The sequence below is a fragment of the Podarcis vaucheri genome (genome assembly GCF_965113315.1).
Source record: "Podarcis vaucheri genome assembly, chromosome: 10".
Taxonomy (NCBI): Eukaryota; Metazoa; Chordata; class Lepidosauria; order Squamata; family Lacertidae; genus Podarcis; species Podarcis vaucheri.
Window position 1 is genome coordinate 51,132,748 of NC_138748.1, and position 21,924 is coordinate 51,154,671.

Below are 21,924 nucleotides of genomic sequence, written 5' to 3' on the forward strand. Positions count from 1 at the left end.
TGGAGAGAACGGACAGCGGGACATACCCGCGTCTGCCCTCCCCTCCCTTTTAACCTTTTCTTGTTTTCAAAACGCTTGCATTTGGCTGGGCAGGCCTGCACGCGGCGTTTGCGGTTTAGACTGATTTGTTTAATTCAAAGACTGCGAGGAAGAAGGCCTTTCTTTAGCCAGCGGTCACGAGACCGTGCAAAACAGACCGACGAGCACATGACTTTTTCCCCGGGCAGAAAAGGAGACTCTCCACGCTGCTGCTCGGAGCAACGCGCAGCGAGAGTAGGAGGCGGCGCCCGCCCGCCCGCTGCAGCAACTGCAGGCCCGAAGGTGGCGCCGTGGCTCCGTAGATGGCGCCGTCGAGCCCGATCCCGGAAGCGGCGGCCTTTGGGATGCACCCGGCAGCGGGGTTGGGCGACGGCTGCCGCTGCTGCTGCTCGGATTGGCCGCCGGCCGCAAGAGAGGAAGGTGGGCACCGGCGGCGGGCTTGTAGGGTGATGGTGGCCGTCGGGTCATGCTGCTGAAGCTCCTGCAGAGACAGACCTATACCTGCCTCTCCCACAGGTATGGGCCTTGCCTTTGCCTCGGAGGCATCGTCCTCATGATCGTCTCTGCCCTGCAGTTCGGAGAGGTGAGTGGAGACCTGCGGGGCCCGCTCCGGAGCAGCCGCCAGCCGGGGGGTTGTTTTGTTTGCAGCCCTCCCAAGTATCCCCTCCCTCAGCCGCACTTCCAGGATCCTTCTCCCGACTGCACGTCCCTTAAAATCCTGCAAAGGGTTCCCTCCCTCCTTCCCACCTTGCATGTGACAGACAGTCCCGGTTTTCCTCTTCCCGTCTCCGCTCCAGTCCCCCCGCCCCCCGCCATCTTTCCTTTCCCCTGCATTTAAGCAGCTGCGTTACAGGCACAATTATTTTCTCCTTCATTGCATCTCCTGTGTCGGGAAGATCGCAGCCTGTTGGATTTCGGCCTGGTAGGTATGTTACTCCTAAAGACTCGTAGGTTTTAGCAGAAACTTTATTTACAGCACGTGCTGCGCCCTTCTCATCTTCCTGAAGCTCCCACCCGTTGTTCTATTCGCACATCGTTTCCCTTGCCACTCTTTAATTGTCATTTTTTCCTCATTTATATTGCGCCCACCCCCCTACATTCCTCCTGCCTTTCTCTGGATTTCTCCTTGCATTTGTTATACTTCCTTTCTTTATTCATAGCCCACATTACCTACTGCACAGTTTCTTACAGTCTCCCAGCGTTCTTCTTCCGCCATATTCTATTCCTCCAGAAGTTTTGGGCTACAACTTCCATCACCCCTCCCAGCAGGCATAGTTGTGCTGACTGGAGCAGATGGGAATTGTAGTTCGAAACTTCTGGAGGCACCAGGTTGGCCAAGGCACTAGTAGGGATCATTCCCAGTACTTTATGATGTTACCCAGGCAGCTTTGCTGTGTGGGCAGTTGGGAGTGAAGCAAAGAGGTGGAGAACGCCAAGGAGAATAATGAAGGGTGACTGCAGCTGGAGGAAGAACAAGTAAAATGTATAATAATAATAATAATTTATTATTTATACCCTGCCCATCTGGCTGAGTTTCCCCAGCCGCTCTAGGCGGCTTCCAATCGAGTGTTAAAAACAATGCAGCATTAAATATGTGTGTGTACTTGTCCCTTTTCTTGGTGAGTGGTGGCAACTAAAACTTGCTGTCAGCAGAGACTGTGGTTAATAGATGGGCCTGAGATAGTGCTAGCCACTCCACCAAAATATACATGTGATACTTGCAGAGGAACTACTCCGTATCTTGACAGTTTCTGATGCCTGTGTTCATGCAGATCTTGTGATCTGATGTGTTCCTGCTCTGTTCTTTGTCAGTTTTATCTTATTGTCTATTTCCAGTGTTGGGCCTCAGTGGGGAACAATGTGCTTAATAACATATGTTCTTAGCTTAAACAAGCTAAGAACACAGCAACAAACCTTTGTTTCCTAGTTCTCAACATAAAGTCTTCATGTTAAAATAGTTTGTGGGATTGAGGCATCTGATTTATCTTTCTGACAGGGGAAGGGAGGGAAAGTGAGATAAGATGTGAACATTGAGTCCTTGAGTCTGACAAGTTGTGCAGATTTTGTAAATTTATGGATGTAAAAAAAGAATTTAGTCATCTAAAAACAATTTCAACATAGCTTGGATGGTCTGGAACGGCTCTTGAGGTTTGCATATCTATGTGAGTAAAATGGAGAATTTCAGGAAAAACCAGATTAAGCTTTGCTCTTCTTACAGTGTAATCCTAAACATGTCTACTGAGATGGAAGTCCTGTTGAATTCAGTGGGGCTTACTCCCAGTGAGTGGGGTTAGGATTGTAGCCTTGGAAGAAATCTTTTCAGTAGGAGGGAACTCAAACATTAACTTATTCCTTGCTAAAGTGTAAGTGGTCCTGCTCTTCTTTCTACATTGGTCTCTCCAGATGACATGTTTACTGCACATTCATTCTGATTTGTTTGCATCCCATTAGCAATTCTTTCTTCTCACACTTTAAAATGCATTTTCTTGTCACTTTCCAAACAGCAGTGAGGTGGAAGGATGCTTTAATCTTCTTTAAATGTGCAAACCTAAAGTTCTGGTATATGATCGACTCACTGCTGTAAAATAATGACAGCCTGGGATTGCCCTGTACTACCACCTGAAGATCAGGGCCACTTATTTTAAATGTCAACCTAATGCATCACCATTTTAGGGTATGATATAAGATATTCCTTCTTTTGTAGGTTGTTCTAGAGTGGAGTCGGGACCAGTATCATGTTTTGTTTGACTCTTATAGAGACAACGTTGCTGGGAAATCATTTCAGAACAGGTAAGTCTTGGATCCAGAATGGCAGTCGTCCCCCCTTCCTTGTGTTTGTGAAAGCATTGGTGAACAGTAGCACAGTTTAACCTTTGCACAACCCGTTCTTTCCCCACCTTCAAGCTGTCATTGCTGAACCAGTTTTCGATGGTGGGGGAAAGCGCCCACAACTTTGCCTGCGTGTTGCTATGTTTCTGTCCTTCCTTCCTACAGTCTATATATTAATCAGATTTCTGATGATGTGGAGGAGAATGCAGAAGAAAAAGTGTGGTTGCAGAAAACGGCGATAAAACTTTTCCAAATGCTTGGCTGCCACTTTGATATTCTGTTCATCTTTCCCATTGAACCTGTATATAAGTGTGCAGTCTTTGTATCTATTGTCCCTTCTGCACTGTACATTTAAAACTGTATTATACCATCTTGAACAGTCATGGCTTTCCCTAAAGAATCTTGGGAACAGTAGTTTGTGAAAGGTATTGAAAGTTGTTAGGACACCGTGTATTCCCCCCACAGAACTACAATTTCCAAAGTTCCCAGTGAAGAAGAGAGACTGATGGTTAAATCCACCTGAGAATTGCATCTTGTCTGTTTGGGCTTGCTCCTCAACTCAGGCTCTTTGGCGTGATGCGGCATCACTTACACACACACTTCCTCAAATCTTCTGTGAGCCTCAAGCAGATGGAAGCAGTGCAAGAGACTCACACGGCTCCTTCCTAATGCTTCAGGGGAGTCCCTGCACCCCAAGTCCTCTGCAAGTGGCAGAGGATTCTTGTGTTCTACTGAAGCTTCGGAGCAGGCGGAAACTTTTGCTTGTTTTTAAGCTCAGCACATTGTGTGAGACTTTCCCCTGAGTTCTCCACAGTTTTTGGAGGTGCCGTGGGGTGCAGAGGATCTATGAGTCATCCTATCCAGAGAATAGTATGTTGTCCCTAAGAGCCAAGGATAAAAGAAGGAGTGTTTGTAGTTTGTAGTTGCAGCTGGTCTGATTGCAATGCCCTCATCTCAACAATTAAAGCTTCAGGCTACCTGATAGATAAAATGGATACACCATTACCTCTGGGTAGTCAGTTGTGTATATGCTACATCTGATTTTCAATATCATATTGTATTATTGGGGGGGCTCAGCCCTCCTATTTGCTTCTCTTGCCAACACCCCCAATAACCCCCTAGAGCAGGGTGGCTGCAAAAGTACTTAAGCATAGAACCTGCAGGCTGCATGCTACTGTGTCCTGCAGAAAAGCAGAGAGAGAGCCCTTCTAATGCCTAACCAAAGCCGGATAACTGAGGTGCCAGACTTTGGGAAGAAGGTGCGAGGCTCTGGAAGGGGCCTAGAATCGTCCCTCTTCCTTTCCAAAGCTGAGAAAGCACTACAACTAGGTTTTCGGAAGGAGGCTGGATGACTGTAGGATTGTGTCAGGAGAGCCTTCACACCACCTTCCCAAAGCTGAGCGCTGAATATAGCTGAGGGCCACCCAAGAAGGCATTGAGGGCCACATGCAGCCCTCGGGCCATGCATGGCCCTGCTCTAGACCTTCCTCAACACACTCTGTGCAACTACAAAGCTCCCGGAGAGCCAGTGTGGTGTAGTGGTTAAGAGCAGTAGACTCGTAATCTGGTGAACCGGGTTCGCATCTCCGCTCTTCCTCATGCAGCTGCTGGGTGACCTTGGGCTAGTCACACTTCTCTGAAGTCTCTCAGCCCCACTCACCTCACAGAGTGTTTGTTGTGGGGGAAGAAGGGAAAGGAGAATGTTAGCTTCTTTGAGACTCTTTCAGGTAGTGATAAAGTGGGATATCAAATCCAAACTTTTCTTCTTCCCTTTTCACCTTCCTAACCTCATTTCTGAAACAATTTCTCTCTTCTGCAGCTCCACTTTCCACCTGCCTTTTCTCTTTCATCCATATGGCCATATCTCTCCTACTGTATTTTTGCAACTCCACCCCCCTTATTATTTAACTACTTTGTTGGAAATCTATTGGAATAGAAGAATGTAAATGGGAACAGTAAAATGTGTCATAGCTCACTAATTTGGTTTTGATTGTGTTGAAGTCATAGTCATGCTGGGTTTGAGTTTGAATCATAAAAATTACTCACTTGTTTCTGTCTTTTGACCTCAATTCCAAACAACCATTAATACACCCCCCCGAACCACAGTGTGTAAGTAACTGTGAATTTTTAAATTAGTTTTTAGCATTTATAATATTGTGATCCTCAAGCTTCTTTTTCTTTCTGAAGTAATTAGTCAAAATAAATTTGGGCGCGATTGCATCGGCTCCCTAAACTTCAGCAAAGCAGGAAAATTGTCTAGAAAGGTAATCTTCATTGAAAGCAGGATGTAGTCTTTGAGGTCATGTTGCTACGAAACATTTGTGGTAATTCTTCTCCACAGAAAATATAATCAATGTTAGACATTTTAAATCCCCAGATATACCTTGCACTCACAGTATAGTATACCTCCTGTCTACCTCCTAGTATATCTCCTGTCTACCAAGTAAAGTATTTATTTTCATTGTTGAAGAACGGTGAATAGGGTTTTTTTTCCCTTTGTAAACCGCAGCCAAACGAGGATGTGGCTGATGTTATCAGTCTTAATATTTCAGTTGGCTGCAGTGACCTATCTCTTCCTGCTTGCGTGACTTGTACATAACAGTATCTTTATATATCTGAAAAATACAGTGTAGAACGTAACATCACCTTGGGGTATTAGCATCTTCATTATATGTTTAATATTGGGAATATTTGTTATGGCTGAGAAATGGAGGAAGAGTTGAGAACTGGGAGAACAACCTGTACCTCTCTTTCACCTCTTCCAGTACTTTAGACAAGTGGCAGCTGCAGAGACTGGTTTCCTGGTTTGTTTTTTAGAACATCATAAGAGTCACACAGTGACCAACTAGATTCAGGGGTCAGCAACCTATTTCAGCTGTGGGCCAGTCCACTGTCCCTCAGACCATGTGGTAGGACGGACTATATTTTGAAAAAAATAATGAACGAACTCCTATGCCCCACAAATAACCCAGAGATGCATTTTAAATAAAAGCACACATTCTACTCATGTAAAAACGTGGTGATTTCCGGATCTGGCCCCTGGGCCTTAGGTTGCCTACTCCTGAACTAGACGCTTGTGGGAAGCTCATCAGCAGGAACTGAAGGCAGCAGTCCTCTCCCTGCTTGTGGCTGCAGCTGGCGTTCAGAGGCTGCCTTTGACATTGGAAGCTAGTGGCATTTGATTAATAGCTCTGCTTTAAAATCTCCCAAGGAAGGAGAGCCTCACCACCTCTTGTTGGAAGTCTTTTCCATTTCTGAACAGCTCTTATGTCAGAAAGTTCTTGTGATGGTGATTTTTATGTCTGAGCTGAGCAATTAAATTTGTTCAGTGTGGGTTTAAGTGGAATTTACATGTGGCTAGCTTTGCAGCCTTGGTTATCTTGCCTGGCCCCTTGGGAGATGCATTGATGGAGAGTGTAGATGCCTTTTGAAACACAGGGGCTTTCAGCAGCCTAGATTTCAAAACACTGACAATTTGGGAGCATTCACAGCTCATTGAAATAACACTTATGCTTGGGTGAAAGCAGTGCTGGCCCAAGTGAAAAGGGGAGACTTGGAGAAGGGCTCACATGCCTCCTTTAATCTGAGATTGTCCTGGTCCGTTCTGTAGCCAAGAGAGGATGGAATAAGGTTTTCTGTGCAAATTCATCAGACTGACAAAGCAGCACAGTAAACATAAAACAGGGAAAGGCTGTATAGAAATAAAATTGACACTAATCTTGCCCCATCATTGACATTGACAACTCAGAATTTGCTATGAAACAGATCTTTTATTATACAGTGGTACCTCGCAAGACGAACGCCTCGCAAAACGAAAAACTCGCAAGATGAAAGAGTTTTCCATCTTTGAGTCGTTCCGCAAGACGAATTTCCCTATGGGCTTGCTTCGCAAGAAGAAAGCCCATAGGGAAATCTCCGGGGACCTCTTTTAAAATGCTGGCGGTCAGGAGCAAAGACTTTCGCCCACCGCCGGCCTTCAGAAGAGGTCCTGGACCTGTTCTGAAGGCTGGCGGGGGGCAAAAGTCTTTGCTCCCCCCGCCTGCCTTCCCGGGGCAGCGGAGACTTCTCTGCTGTCCCAGGCGATCTTAAAATGCTGGCGGGCGGCAGCGAAGCCTTCGCTGCCGACCGCCAGCATTTTAAAAGCCCCCGGGGCAGCGGAGACTTCTCTGCTGTCCCGGGTGATCTTAAAATGCTGGGGGGCGGCAGCGAAGCTTTCGCTGCCACCCACCAGCATTTTAAAATCGCCCCGGGACAGCGGGGGCTTTTAAAATGCTGGCGGTCGGCAGCGAAGCCCTCCTGTCCCCGGAGCTTGCGGGGCGGGAGATGGGGAGAAGGGCTTTTCTTCCCACCGCCAGCCTTCAGAACAGCCTTCTGAAGGCTGGCGGTGGGAAGAAAAGCCCTTGTCCCCCCCCCCCAGCCTTCAGAAGAGGTCGGGGGACAGACTGTCCCCGGACCTGGTCTGAAGGCGGTTTCCATAGGAACGCATTAATTGATTTTCAATGCATTCCTATGGGAAACCGTGCTTCGCAAGACGAAAAACTCGCAAGAAGAAAAAACTTGCGGAACGAATTAATTTCGTCTTGCGAGGCACCACTGTAAACCATAATCTCCACTCAAGGGTTGTTCGCAGTTTATGTTTGGATTTTCATATCACAGGTATACAGGTTTTTCTCATGCTTCCTTTGACTGTGTACTCCTGTTTCCTGGAGGGAACAGGTACTCACATCCAAACTGAGCAGACTTTAACTTTCCAATTGTCAGCTATCAAACTGAGGTTAAATCCTGCTGGGAACAGCACTGAATTGAACCCTCCTACCCCTCAGCTGACATCACAAGTGATGTCCACAGATTGACAGGTGGATGTGGGTTCAGGGTAGTGGCCCTCATGGGTTAAATGACTGATGGGGCAAGATTAGAAACCACTGGGGGCCATTACTGGTTTAGAGCAACTGTGTCTCCCAGCCCTACCTAGAGATGCTGGGGTTTATACCTGGGACCTTTTGAAGGCAAAGCAGGTTCTGTCCCACTAAGCTATGGCTCTTTCCTGAAGAGCTATGTGCTCTTCTCCTAACCTTCTGGAAGAGGAAATAATGGAGCCCTTCAAGAGCCGTCTTTTGTTCCATATCTGTCAGCACCGCCTCCTGATCAGAAACAGTATTTAAATCTGCTGCCGCCACCAGACTGAAAGGAATTTCCATTTGTTTCTGTCTCATGCCTTCCTTTGTGTCCTAAGTGTCTGCCAGTCTCTTTGCATGAGCCAGATGATTAAAAATAAATTGTTTTTGGATAATTGGTGGTCTAGGATGGCTTGCCAGCATTTCAAGGATTGGGCAGACACAATAAATGTTTTAATTTTCCTTAACTAAAATTAAACACTCTAGGGATGCCCGATTTAACTTGAGACACTTGTCCATCTGGATCAGCTCTCGAAAAAACTGTTGTTATTTGGCCAAAGCAAACCTTCCATTTATACAGCTGTGTGGGTCATGTTCCAGCTACTGAACAAAATCTGTTATTTATCATTAAGAGGCACGGCTAATTTGGGGTGTAGCAGGGTATTAAGAATATCCCAGTAGACTATGTTTTTGTAAGATAAAATAAGGTGTTGCAGAACCATTGCCACGCGTGTTACAGGACTTTAATAATGTTGCAACAGCAAGCTTGCAAGGAAAAGATTCACCTGTAAGCCAATTCATGCAGGGTTCTGAGTGCATATATTCTCCATCTAGTTAGCAGGTCTTGAAAGGAATCCTCATGCAATGATAGGAGATGGAGATAGGAGATTTTCCTTTTCTAAGACTGCAAAAGTAGATGCAAACGAATGGATATAAAGCCAATCAAACCAGGCAGTTTTGAAGCTAGAATTAACTTTTACAACTTTAGGCATCATAATTAACTTTTTTAAAAAGGCAACTACTCCTATGAAGTATATTTATTAAATATCTACTGAACTCTCACACATTATTTATTGGTAAACAGGAAAACAAAGTACATGTAATCCAATGTGGTAAACTGGATCTCAGATAATTTAGGACAGGCTTCCTCAACCTCGGCCCTCCAGATGCTTTGAGATTACAACTCCCATCATCCCAACCACTGGTCCTGCTAGTTAGGGATGATGGGAGTTGTAGGCCAAAAACATCTGGAGGGCCGGGATTGAGGAAGCCTGATTTAGGACATGGGGAATTTGGGAGGCCCCACAGAATGCCCCTCATTGCCCTCATAGCCCCCTTTCCTCGCTTTGTAGATTATTTAGTATGAACAGAGATGTACCTGCATACATTCAGGGGCCAGTGAATGCCATTTGTGTGCTCTTTTGGCTCCAAACAAATGATGGACAGTTTGTAAGGGGGTCCAGGGGCAACAGCATGCTGTGGTTTGTACAAAACATGTAGATGAAAGGAAGCACTTTATCGCACTGCAAAGTAGTTAAACAATGGAACTCGCTGCAGTGGTAGCGATTGCCACCAACATGGGTGCCTTTAGAAGGGGATTTGACAAACTCATGGAAGATAAGGCTATCAGTGGCCACTCGTCATGATGGCCATATAGGCTTGCTCTGGTGTTCCTTGGAATATTGGGGATCATAAGCAGAACTGATCTGTTGTGCTTGTGGGCTTCCTTGATTGGCTGTTGTGGGAACAGAATGCTGGGCTCGATAGACCTTTGTAGGGCTACTCTTAACATTCTTTCCTTTGTATATCTGTGGGCGGAGGAATGAGGCCTCCCTAATTCCCTTCCTGGACATTTGCTGATCATAGGCACCAGGGGGGACTGCATGTGAACTGGTACTATGTGTGTTAGAACAGGGTGTGCAGAGGGTCTGGCTGTGGCAAAGTCAGGAAAAACAGACAGTGAGGATGTATCTTTGGCCAATTTAACACAAACAATGACATAGCTGGAATAAATCATGAATGGCTGGTTGTGACACATTGTTTTCCTCCGCATAAGTATTTTTAGAACAGTTTCGACAGAAGCCATAGGTGGAAAATGTTACATTAAGTTTGAAAATCCATACTGGTTTTGAACTTGGGCAGGATGTCTGAGCAGAAAATGTGATTCCCCCCTCCTACTTTTCATAAGAGTTTTCCAGAGTTATAAATTAGGATCTGAACTCCTGAATCAAGGGCTGAGTTTTGGAATTAAGACTGTGGTTGTCAAACCCTGGGGAAGACCATGGAACACCTAGAAGAGGGAAACAAACTTTTTGGCTTCCTGAAACAGATGGGACCTTCCTCTCCACACCAGCCATAGATTAAATGCCTTGCAGCAGAGGAGCCTAACAGATCCATGCTGGATTTGTTGAGGTGACCTTCTTCCCCACTTGCCACATTATAATCCCAATCTTGTTTATGATTAATGGGGGACATGAGTGGCCTCTTCCATGGATCTTTGCACACAGCAATGGGTTGCATGCACATACGACCCTGTGCAAGGAGCTCTGCACAATCTGCTATGAGAGGTGTGTGTTTTTTTTTGGGGGGGGTTAGTATGGTAGATGTAGGTTTTATTTATGTATCTCCTGCTCTAAAAGCACTATACATTTAAGAATGGGGAGCCAAACTCAAAAATAAGTGTTTGAGAAATACTGCATGAAGGGTCATTGGAAGGAAAGAACATAAAAAGTTACAAGTTTTAAGAATCTTTCTTTCGTTGTCGTTTAGTCGTGTCTGACTCTTTGTGACCCCATGGACCAGAGCACGCCAGGCATGCCTATCTTCCACTGCTGCAGTTTGGTCAAACTCATGTTTGTAGCTTTGAGAACACTGTGCAACCATCTCGTCCTCTGTCATCCCCTTCTCCTTGTGCCCTCAATCTTTCCCAACATGAGGGTCTTTTCCAGGGTGTCTTCTCTTCTCATGAGGTGGCCAAAGTATTGGAGCCTCAGCTTCAGGATCTGTCCTTCCAGTGAGCACTCAGGGCTGATTTCCTTAAGAATGGATAGGTTTGATCTTCTTGCAGTCCACGGGACTCTCAAGAGTCTCCTCCAGCACCATAATTCAAAAGCATCAATTCTTGGGCGATCAGCCTTCTTTGTGGTCCAGCTCTCACTTCCATACATCACTACTGGGAAAACCATAGCTTTTACTATACGGACCTTTGTCGGCAAGGTGATGTCTCTGCTTTTTAAGATGCTGTCTAGTTTAGTAAGTGTATTTTTAATGTGTAAACATTATTTTTAATATTTTTAATGTATTTTTAATGTGTAAACCAGAGTAAGTGTATTTTTAATGTGTGGTGATGCAGAAGCACATTGATTAAAAATGAGAAGCTGATGAAGAAAGAAAGCTTAACTGAATGTTTTGATTATGCCAGAAATAATGGAACAAGTTTATCATTTGAAACTCATGAGTTTCAACTGACTGGTTGCAGGCGAACGCAATCTGTGCTGCTGTGAATTGCTTTTCAATTTAAGCCTGGACAGGTTGAGCTGGTTTCTCTCTCTTAATGGGATTTCTCTTATAGGCTTTGCTTGCCAATGCCTATTGATGTGGTGTACACCTGGGTGAATGGCACAGATGTTGAGCTGATCAGGGAACTGCAGCAAGTGAGGAAACAGATGGAGGAAGAACAGAGAGTGATGAGGTAAGAACATTTCTCTGCGTCCACAGTATGTTGAGCTGCCCTGGCTGGAGGTAAGAAAACTAAAACAATTGGGTTGTGTCCAGTTTTAGTCCTACTCAGAGTAGATCCATTGAAACTAATAAACACGACTAACTTGGTTGGCATCCATCTGCCTTGGGAGACCATAGAGGAGCACGCCTTTGGGGGTGAAGTCAAACTGTTGGAAGGTTACAGCATGTGCTGCAGCTGTAGAGACTTGCTAACTTAGGCCCATTAATTTTAATGGGTTTACTGTGAGTAGGACTTGGTTGGATGCAGCCCAAAGTTTTGCCAGAAGGAAGTGAACCTCCCTAAAATGCCATAGGCTTTTGCAGGTGAATAAATTCATAAGATTGGCTTTTGCCGTTGGTCTATCCTTGTTCTTACCTGTTTCTGTTCTTGCCCATCCAGTGTCAATTGGAAGGAAACATCTAGATACTTCATGTTAGAGAATTTTGCATGTTACCTGTTTTGTGCTTCTGGTGTAGTATTTGAAAAAGGACTTGCATGTGGGAGATTAGCAAGTTGATTCATATCTGCAGCATGTACATCTCCCACATATAAGACTCTCTTTTCAGAGAGTATTGTATCAGGGGCATGGCATTTTGCTTTCTCGGGTGCCAATAATTCTTGCAAGCAGGTAACATGAAAACAATGTTTTGTATGTTCAGCTGGCCCTGACCACTTGGCTTCAGTGCGACTGTGAAAGTCTTCTTGTTCTCACTAAAGAGGAGGGTCCCTGATTCTTGCCTTAGTTCAGAGTGCTCCAAGCAGTGAACTATATAGAGGCTATAGCAACACCTGGATTCATAGAATGACCAAGGATGCTATGAACATCTGGAAGCATCTGGAAGGCAATGTTATGGTGTCATGTGAATGCTGCTGGAAAACTCTTCAATGCGTTTGTGGCTCTTTGCAAGGATCACAAAGTTTGTAATCAATTTGCTTCATGGATTGTCCAGTTCGATTGAGAGTCTCTGCAACAATAGCCAACGTAAACATTCATGCCCTGCCACAGTCCAATTAATCCTTGAGGTTAGCTGCTTGCAGGCCTTATGCTCTCTGTGGGAAGCTGCCATATTGAAGTGTGTTTCAGCAGCCTTCATTTGTGGGGATGTAATTAAATTGGCCATTCATCCTGTAGATTTATCGGACATGGCTCTCAGTTCTTTAACTGAAGCACCTCTGCTTGAATTGCTTCTGTGTCCTAATAGGTGGTATGAATGGGAGAGGTTTGATGCTGTGACATATTCTGCTACTTCTGGGTTTTGTGTGCAAAAACTCACGTTATTGAGATTCTGTTACTTTCTACAGGGTGATGAGAGTAACTAGAAGCTGTGTGCATTTTGGGTGTATATGTTAATTCAGGGGGGATTGAATAGTTATGCGTTTACTTGTGTTTTAGGGAAATTCTTGGAAAGAATACAACTGAACCAACTAAGAAAAGGTAAGAAATAATATAGGTGTTTCATGTTTTTTGTTTAAGAGGCTTTCAACTATCAATATATTAATTACTGTGTGAACCTTAACTAACACTGTAATTTCAAGTGAGTGAAGTAACATTTAAAATAGCCATGATCAAGGGGTAGGACAAAACTGGTACACTTTTCCTCATGTTCTAAAGTAAATAATTCATTTTTAAAATATTATTATTTTTGTTGTTTTGTTTTATTTCTTGTACCCCGCCCATCTGACTGGGTTGCCCCAGCCACTCTAGGTGGCTTTCAACAAAATATAAAGGAATCGGGTGGCGGGATTTAAGTTGAATAAGCAAAAAACTAAAGTTTTGGGGGAAAACTTGACACCTTTAGAAACAGATGGGTTTCAGAAGGAAACAGAATTAAATGTGGTAAAAAAAGTGAAATACCTAGGGGTTAATTTGTCTTCCAAAAATTTGAATTTATTTAAAGGTAATTATGAAAAATGTTGGTCAGAAGTTAAAAAGGATTTAGAAATTTGGTCAAGATTGAAACTTTCCTTGTTGGGTCGAATTGCTGCTATAAAAATGAATGTATTGCCAAAGATGTTGTTTTTGTTCCAAACCCTACAGATTGTGGACAGAGTGGAATGTTTTGGAAAATGGCAGAAGGATATTTCTAAGTTCGTTTGGCAGGGCAAAAAGCCCAGGATAAAATTTAAAATATTAACTGACTCAAAAGAAAGAGGGGGATTTGCCCTGCCAGACTTAAGGTTATACTATGAAGCTGCAGCCCTCTGCTGGATGAAGGATTGGTTTCTGTTAGAAAACACTGATGTCCTAGATCTGGAAGGGTTTAATAATTCTTTAGGATGGCATGCATATCTGTGGTATGACAAGGTAAAGACTCACAAAATGTTCAAAAACCATATTGTCAGGAAAGCATTATTTATTGTCTGGACTAAATACAAAGACTTATTAGAAAGCAAGACCCCGAGATGGTTGTCACCAATAGAGGCTAAGGCCCGAAAAAACCCCAATATGGAAGCCGTTTGGCCAAAATATTGGGAAATAATAGAAAAAATTGGAGACAATTGGAGGTTGCAGAGCTTTGAAAAATTAAAGGATAGGGTGCAAGATTGGTTTCATTATGCTCAAATCCAAGAGGTTTTCAAATTAGACAAAAAAACAGGATTCCAGGTGGAAAAATCGAAATTAGAGACAGAACTGTTAGAACCAAAGACTAAGGTTCTTGCAAGAATGTATAACTTGCTGCTTAAATGGAACATGCAGGACGAGACGGTCAAATCAGCCATGATAAAATGGGCACAGGATATCGGGCATAACATTATGTTTGAAGACTGGGAAAGGTTATGGACCACCGGTATGAAATTCACGGCATGTAATGCCTTGAAAGAAAATATTATGAAAATGATATATAGGTGGTACATGACCCCAGTCAAGCTTGCAAAGATATATCACCTGTCTGATAATAAATGTTGGAAATGTAAAGAGGCTGAAGGGACATTCTTTCACCTCTGGTGGACCTGTCCAAAAGTGAAGGCCTTCTGGGAAACAATTTATAATGAGTTAAAAAAGGTATTTAAGTATACCTTTCCCAAGAAACCAGAGGCCTTCCTCTTGGGCATTGTCGGCCAGAAAGTGTCAAAGAAGGATAGAACCTTTTTTATGTATGCAACTACCGCAGCAAGAATTCTCATTGCAAAATATTGGAAGATACAAGATTTACCCACACTGGAAGAGTGGCAGACGCAATTGATGGACTATATGGAACTGGCAGAAATGACTGGCAGAATCCGAGATTCAGGAGAAGAAACAATGGAGGAGGACTGGAAAAAATTTAAGGACTATTTACAAAAATATTACAAGCTATATGAATCTTAAGAATTTGCATGATTTGGAAAATCTAGCTTCAGCAACTAAGCTTTGGTAATATGGGAAACTAAGTTATAACTATGAAAAGACTAAAGTTTAAAGCAACACTGTATCCAATTTAGGACAAAAGTAAATTGATAATAAGTATTTTAGACTTAAAATATATCATTCTAAAAGTACAAAAGAATGCATGAAACAAGGTAATAATTTGCTGATATCTTTATTGTAAAGAATGCAGGATGGGGGAGACGTGGGGAAGTCCGGTTGGTGATGAAAAAGTGTATTTGAAAGATGGATTTCTATTTCTTTCTTCTGTATTTTTCTTTCTGTTATTTTTCTTTTTATATCTGACTTTATATCTGTACCTGGAAAGCAATAAAAATATTTAAAAAAACAAAATATAAAGGAATACAACAAAACTTCAAGCATTAAAAGTTTCCCAAAACAGCACTGTCTTTAAATGTCGACAGAAAGTCATATAATGGTTTATCTCTTTGACATCTGATAGGAGGGTGTTCCACAGGGCGGACACAACTATCAAGAAGGCCTTCTGCCTCATTCCCTATCTGCTCACTCAAAAATCAGGCTTTTGTGGTTATTCCCAATGATCCACACACACCTAAAGCAATATGGGTGATGTCCACCATACGGACAAAACCTCAAAATGTGAAGACATGTTTCATTGTTACCTCTAACTGTAAGAGAAAGGTTAATGAGGTGAGCAACAAGGCCCATGTAAACCCAACTAGCAGCTGCCAAATTGCTCTCATGGTACAGAACATAGACTGCTTTCTACTTCATTTATTTCTGGCTTCTGTATTATATCAGGCTGGGCAACCTAGAAAGGCTGTATGCAATACAGCAGTTGTCCTCCCACCCCGGAAAACTTGAAAATGGCTGAGGGACTTGGCAGATCACTTAATAACTTTTTTTGCCCGTTGTAATTTCAGTGCCCTGTATGGTGGAAATAAAATTGTCATGCAATAAAATACAATACATAAGAAATAAAAGAAGCAATAAAAATCAGTTTTAAAAATCAATATGAATATTTAATATGTGGGACCTGCTATCTCCTATCTACAGAAACGTCATGGACAGCCTGAATGAAGCTCATGGGCCACAGGGAACCCCTGTAGTATACTGTGACACATGACAAATATTTAAAGAAATGATTACTTTAAGTATAGATTTGACCTGGGATATATTTCTGCAAAATATGAATAAACAGAGAGCAGGCAACGCCATTGGGGTGTGTGTGTGCTTCTTTATCAAAAGCTAGTCAAAGCTGAATAGCCACGTGCAGCTTTGAACCTGAGAGTATGCCTGACTTTTGCTGTCTTGATCCTAGTGAGAAGCAACTGGAGTGTTTACTGACACATTGCATAAAAGTGCCAATGCTCGTCTTGGATCCAGCTTTGCGGAGCAACATCACTCTTAAGGAACTGCCCTCTGTCTATCCCCTGCTGAGATCTGCCAACAATATATTCCTGGTTGCCAAGCCAAAGAACCCTTCCACCAACGTTACTGTAGTTGTTTTTGACAGTTCTAAAGAAGGTAAGGATCTATTTTAAGTCATCTCCCACTAATTGGCAACATATGGTTTTAGTTTACCATAGGATTACTGCTGTTTCAAGGGACTCTTCTCTAGGGGATTTCCTTCTCCTCCTCCTCTTGTTGTTGCAATGATTAAAGGATGTCAGTAGATAAACTTAGTAGGCAGAGGAGAATGTGTCCTAAAAATAAGGCCCCCCCCTTAAATGTTCCAGAAACTTGATCTAAGTATATGTAGAGAAATATGTACACGTAGTGATTTAGTGTCCCCCAGTTTATATGCAAAAATATCGGTGTTGGTGGTGCCTCCTTAATAAAAATAACATGACGTTACCACTTACTTTATTTGGAGAATAATTTGTTAGTTTCTTAATTTTTCAACAACAGCAGCAGAGAGGTTTTGCCTTGGGCAAAATGTGGACCATGTTGTAATTGTTCTCTCAGTGCTCTGCATTTTGCTTTCATGATGAGGTGAGGGGTTGCGTAGCCTGTTGTTCAGATTCCCTTTCTAGTCCCTTGAGACACGCTGCTCACAGAGACACGGGTGCATCTTCTTTGTCTGTACACAAGGAGATGGTAGTTGTATTTATTTTTATTTTGTTTATGAAGTGCTTCCCATAAAACACCCCAGAGCAATTTTAACATTAAAAGCAATTCCGTGTCCAACAGAGGCACTGGGATAAAACAAATCTCTACTTAAAAGGCTTGTTGGAAATGAAAGGTCTTCAATAGGCACCCAAAAGATAATATGTGAGATTGAGTTCCAAAGCATAGGTGCTGCCACATTAAAGGCCAAATTCCTAGGTCATATAGAACAGATTGCCTGACAATATGGTATCTGTAGGAGGTTATTATCTGCAGAGCACAGTAATCAGATGACTATATAAGAGTTGAAACAGTCTTTTAGGTATCCTGGTCACAAGTAGCATAGGACTTTGTGAGGAGATTTCACCCCTCCCATTGCAAGAATCTGCTGATTTTCCAGAGAGGACGGGCTGGATTGTGCTCCAGTACTTATTCCGCTCCAGCCTCACTTCAAAGGGGAGACTGAGTGTTATCTCTGTGTAGATAAGGTCGCTGCAGAAAGCAGCTGTAACACTCAGTGCATTCCAGCGTCTCCATTTGTATATAGTTTGTATAGTACAGTAGCTGTAGTGAATAAAAGAAGATATTCTTCAGTGCTGTCGTCCAAGTGATTTATGCTCTGCTATACTCTGCTGTGCACGGCTGTCTTCTGGAAGTGAGTTCGGTGCTCACAGCTCTGAGTTGTGAATCCACAGCACTTAGACCTGTTCCTGCAGTAGAAGGTCTCTGGAAGTGCTACCCCAGCTCGCCTGGCACAGTCGGGGCGGAAGTGGTTGAGCCCAGTTGGTGGCACTGGCTCAAGGGCGAAGCTGACATTTGTGCCAGCACCTTGAACTTAGCCCCGTAGCTAATCCACACAAAATAGCCCAGTGAGGACTTACTTTGGGGAGAGAGTGTTGGAAAAGGGAGGGAGGGAGGGAGGGACATTAAATGGAGCTGCTGGAATCCTTCATACTGCAACATTTTGTTAAAGGTCCCACCCTCCAGATAAAACGTATTTTCTTACTTCTTATTCTGTTGGCAATAGCTGATGGAGAGAAAACCCCTCATTATGGGACTGTGGCATTGTGATTTGTTTCTTCCATTGGCTAACAAATATTGCATTTGGCTTTGAAATTAAATAACCAACTCTGATGATTCGGGGGCAAGTTATCCCCATTCTGCAGTGTTGTTGTTAAAAAATATTTATTTCATAAAATTTATATAGCACTGGATTGTAAAGAAAACTTCAAAGTGTCCCATAGCAAGTATATGTGAGATCTTAAAAGAGTTTTTATTTACAAATTATGCAGTGTATTGCTGCAAAAATTCTGTAAAAGTTTTGACCTGTGATTTGAATTATTGAACATTCCAGCCGAAGATGCCCATTCTCAGATGTTAAAGGAAAGCAGCAAGCAAGCAGTGTGGAGAGGCTATTTGGTATGTTCCTTTAAAATGATGTTGGTATGTATACTAGAAAGGGACGCGGGTGGCGCTGTGGTCTAAACCACAGAGCCTAGGGCTTGCTGATCAGAAGGTCGGTTGTTTGAATCCCTGCGACGAGGTGAGCTCCCGTTGCTCGGTCCCAGCTCCTGCCAACCTAGCAATTCGAAAGCACGACAAGTGCAAGTAGATAAATAGGTACTGCTCTGGCGGGAAGGTAGACAGTGTTTCCGTGCGCTGTTCTGGTTCACCAGAAGTGGCTTAGTCATGCTGGCCACATGACCCAGAAGCTGTCTTCAGGCAAACGCCAGCTCCCTTGGCCTATAGAGCAAGATGAGCGCACAACCCCAGAGTCGTATGTGACTGGACCTAATGGTCAGGGGTACCTTTACCTTTATATATACTAGAAAGTTTGGATCCTTGCTTGGATGCAAGGCCCTGTTTCTAAAAATTCTTTGTTTTTCTGTAATATTTCCATAACTGCTGTAATAGCTTGTAAGGAAAATTCTCATGCTAAAAGCGTGACTTCTCCCCTGGGGAGCACAATGGGGGGGGGGAGTGTTAGTCCTTTAAAAAGAGAATTAAGTAAATAATAAATTCCCTTACTTGCAGACTACAGACAAAGAAGTTCCTGGTTTAGTAATAATGCAAGACTTAGTTTTCCTCAAAGGATTTCCACTTACATTCAAAGAGACAAATCAACTAAGAGCAAAACTGCCCGAAAACCTTGCTTCCAAGATAAAGCAGGTAAGTGTCAACTAGGATAAGAGCAAAATCTAGCAGATGATTGTGAATAATGGAGTAAACCTTCTGCTAAAAATCATTTTCTCCTTGCACGCAAATCAAAATGATTTTCTCCTGTGCTGTTACTGTATTCATTTACCATTGTAGTAGTCTCATAGGTTATTCAAAAGATGCCAAATCCTGATTTGAAAACTTTGGCTGCAAACTAAAAATTCTGATGGAGATGGCCTGCTTGAGGCAGGAAATCCAAGAGGATGATCTAGTTCAGGGGTCGGCAAGGTTTACCTCGCTGGGGCCGGTTCACTCCAGCGGAGATCCCTCTGTGGGCTGGATCCTGCGCATGCCTGCGACTTCCAGCATCTGCACAGGTGTGATTTCCGGTACCACGGAAGCGAGTCCCTGCGCCGCGCTGTGACGGTTTAGTGCAGCGCACAGGAACTCGCCGAGCGGGCGGCTCAAGGGCCAATTAAACGACCCCCGTAGGCTGCTTGTGCCCCATGGGCCTTAGGTTGCCGACCCTGGTCTAGATCTACATATGCACCATACATTGAAAGCACCATCCCCGCTCCAAATCCTGGGAACTGTAGCTTACCTCTCACAGAATTGCGATTCCTAGCACCCATAACACACTGCAGTTCCCATGATCCTTTGGGTGGTCGCTTTAAATGTATGGTGTGTACATTCCCAAGACCTTACCCAGCTCCACAATTCTATGAGCTCTGGCACCCTGAATTACAAGCCACTGGAAATGTAAATTACGTACCTGCATATCCCAATTTTGCATTAGCCCTATAAATATCCTTGACGTGCTTTGCAAAACAGTTTGCTGCATTATTCTAAACTGAATTCGCAAAAAAATTGGTTTGGTCAACACACAGCTGGTTGGACGGAATTCAAAGTTGCATGCATGCCCTACGTGCTCTGCGTGAAGAGCCATATGCGTGCACATCAGATATAACCTTTATATAGGATTTGTGCACCTACTTGCATCATTTTTTGTGAGTTAATGACTTAAAGAGCTTGGGCAATCCCAGTGGGATTTTGGTATTCCCCACCCTCCTCACTCTGTGAACAGCAGAGCCATCTTACAAGCATCTTTTGGTTTCAAAAGTGGTATGTAGCCTGATAGGCTGATGTTTGAGAAACTCAGCCCCAAAGTGCCCCTAGGCACCCAGACGTTAGTGTGTAGTTCTTTGGATCCCAGCCATTATCCTTGCTCAGGTGCCTTTGTTAAATCCTTACTACAAGGAAGCTCTTCTATTAAATTGTTCCCTAGTGCAGTAGTTAAACCCCAAGAACAGTCATACCTCAGGTTACAGACGCTCCAGGTTGTGTTTTTTTGGGTTGCGGACCGCCAAAACCCAGAAGTACTCAAACGGGTTACGTCTGGGTTTCGGCTGGGTTGCGCAAATCACTCTTTGCACATGTGCAGAAGCGCCAAATCGCAACCCACGGGTATGGGTTCGCAACCCGAGCGTCCACTGTAATGTTGTGTTTCTGCTCTCAAAACTGGATACAAGTCTGATTATTTGAGTGCCTATTTAGCTGTTATATTGTTGCACCTTCTGATCCTTGCCTCAAGCTGGTCTTCTGCCTGATTTAAAGAAGTCTTTAATGGTACGGATTGATGGAATGAATGTCTTGCAATCAATTTAAATTTTGCATTTGAGCAGAACAATGAAATTCTGTAAGAAAAGAAATCCAATCCAGTTCCAATCCAAGGCATTGGAAGTTGGAAGAAAAAGTTGGTACCGTTGAAACAAATAATTTGTTTCATTTAATGCCATAGTCCGAAATTGCAACACTGCGTAGAAATCGGCAGTTGGCCACTAGGTGTCACCCTCCTCTTTTCAAATCTTTATGAATGTTTGGTCCAAGGTTTTGCAAAGGTGACCTAAAAATAAATATTCCAAGCTTATGCCCTTCTTGAGCCAGAGAGTTCAGTGCTGTTAAACCAGTATTTCAGTGCCGATGTACCTATTTACCTACCATACACAAGAATGAAGGACTGATTCATTTCTCTTTTTTTGTTATAAAGTTTGAAACCCAGTGTTTGTCCAAACATTCCCACTGTAGCTGTTACTCAAATCTTTCATATCTGTCTTGTGATTTTTGCATTCTACAAATTTGGGGAGCTGCGTGTGGGACTTTCTATGATACTCGTTTTTTTAAACACCACAGTTCCTTCAATATTTGATTCTGGTGGCTGAATTTTGGCTGCAAGGTGCTCACAGACTAAATATATGACAATAGGTTGATGCCAAGCAATACACTTTGTTCCACGACTATATTTAAACTTGATTCTAGTAACTTCTGATACCTCTTCCTGAAAGTGCTAGAGCTGAAGCCTGTGGCAATAATGTTATTTATAGACAACTTTAAGGATTAATCATGCTTATAATATTGTAGTATGTTGTACAGGCTGTGTTAGAAACTGGAGGCTATATTCTGGATTTTAACTGCAGTCTATATCAGGGGCGGGAAAACCTTTTCATCCCAAGGGCCACATTCTCTTCTGGCAAACCTCCCAAAGTTGTGCAGTGCCAAAAGTGACGTCTAATTATTAACCACAGCTTGATGTTTTCTCTGAACCCAATGAATTGTGGTTTAAAATAAATAATTAAGAATCTTTATTTGCGTCAGCCACTAGCCATAGCAATACAATAAAATACAATGCACTGAAGATAGAGGTGAAAACTTAACTATACAGAATACATTCTGGAGGTTTACATCAATAAATAAATGGATCTCATTCTAACTGCCCCTGCTAAAATTTTTGCAGTTTTTGCTGTCACCTGGTTATCTTGATCAGCTGAAAGAATGGACACAGTAGCAAT

At 43.1% G+C, this 21,924-nt stretch overlaps 1 protein-coding gene across 2 annotated transcripts in view; it reads left to right on the plus strand.

Moving 5' to 3' along the window:
- The first annotated feature begins 329 nt into the window (after window positions 1-329).
- The window catches only part of GNPTAB (N-acetylglucosamine-1-phosphate transferase subunits alpha and beta), a 47,302-nt gene continuing 25,707 nt past the window's right edge, over window positions 330-21,924 (plus strand). Inside the window, exons 1-7 of one of the 2 annotated variants that reach the window (XM_082240378.1) lie at window positions 330-622; window positions 2,744-2,829; window positions 11,335-11,454; window positions 12,878-12,919; window positions 16,134-16,339; window positions 18,276-18,340; window positions 18,956-19,090. In XM_082240378.1, coding sequence (XP_082096504.1) covers window positions 506-622; window positions 2,744-2,829; window positions 11,335-11,454; window positions 12,878-12,919; window positions 16,134-16,339; window positions 18,276-18,340; window positions 18,956-19,090 — 771 coding nt within the window. In that variant the 5' untranslated portion in view covers window positions 330-505. Of the gene's footprint in view, window positions 623-849; window positions 966-2,743; window positions 2,830-11,334; window positions 11,455-12,877; window positions 12,920-16,133; window positions 16,340-18,275; window positions 18,341-18,955; window positions 19,091-21,924 lie in introns of those variants that run through there. The other variant, XM_082240379.1, reaches the window with a different exon arrangement.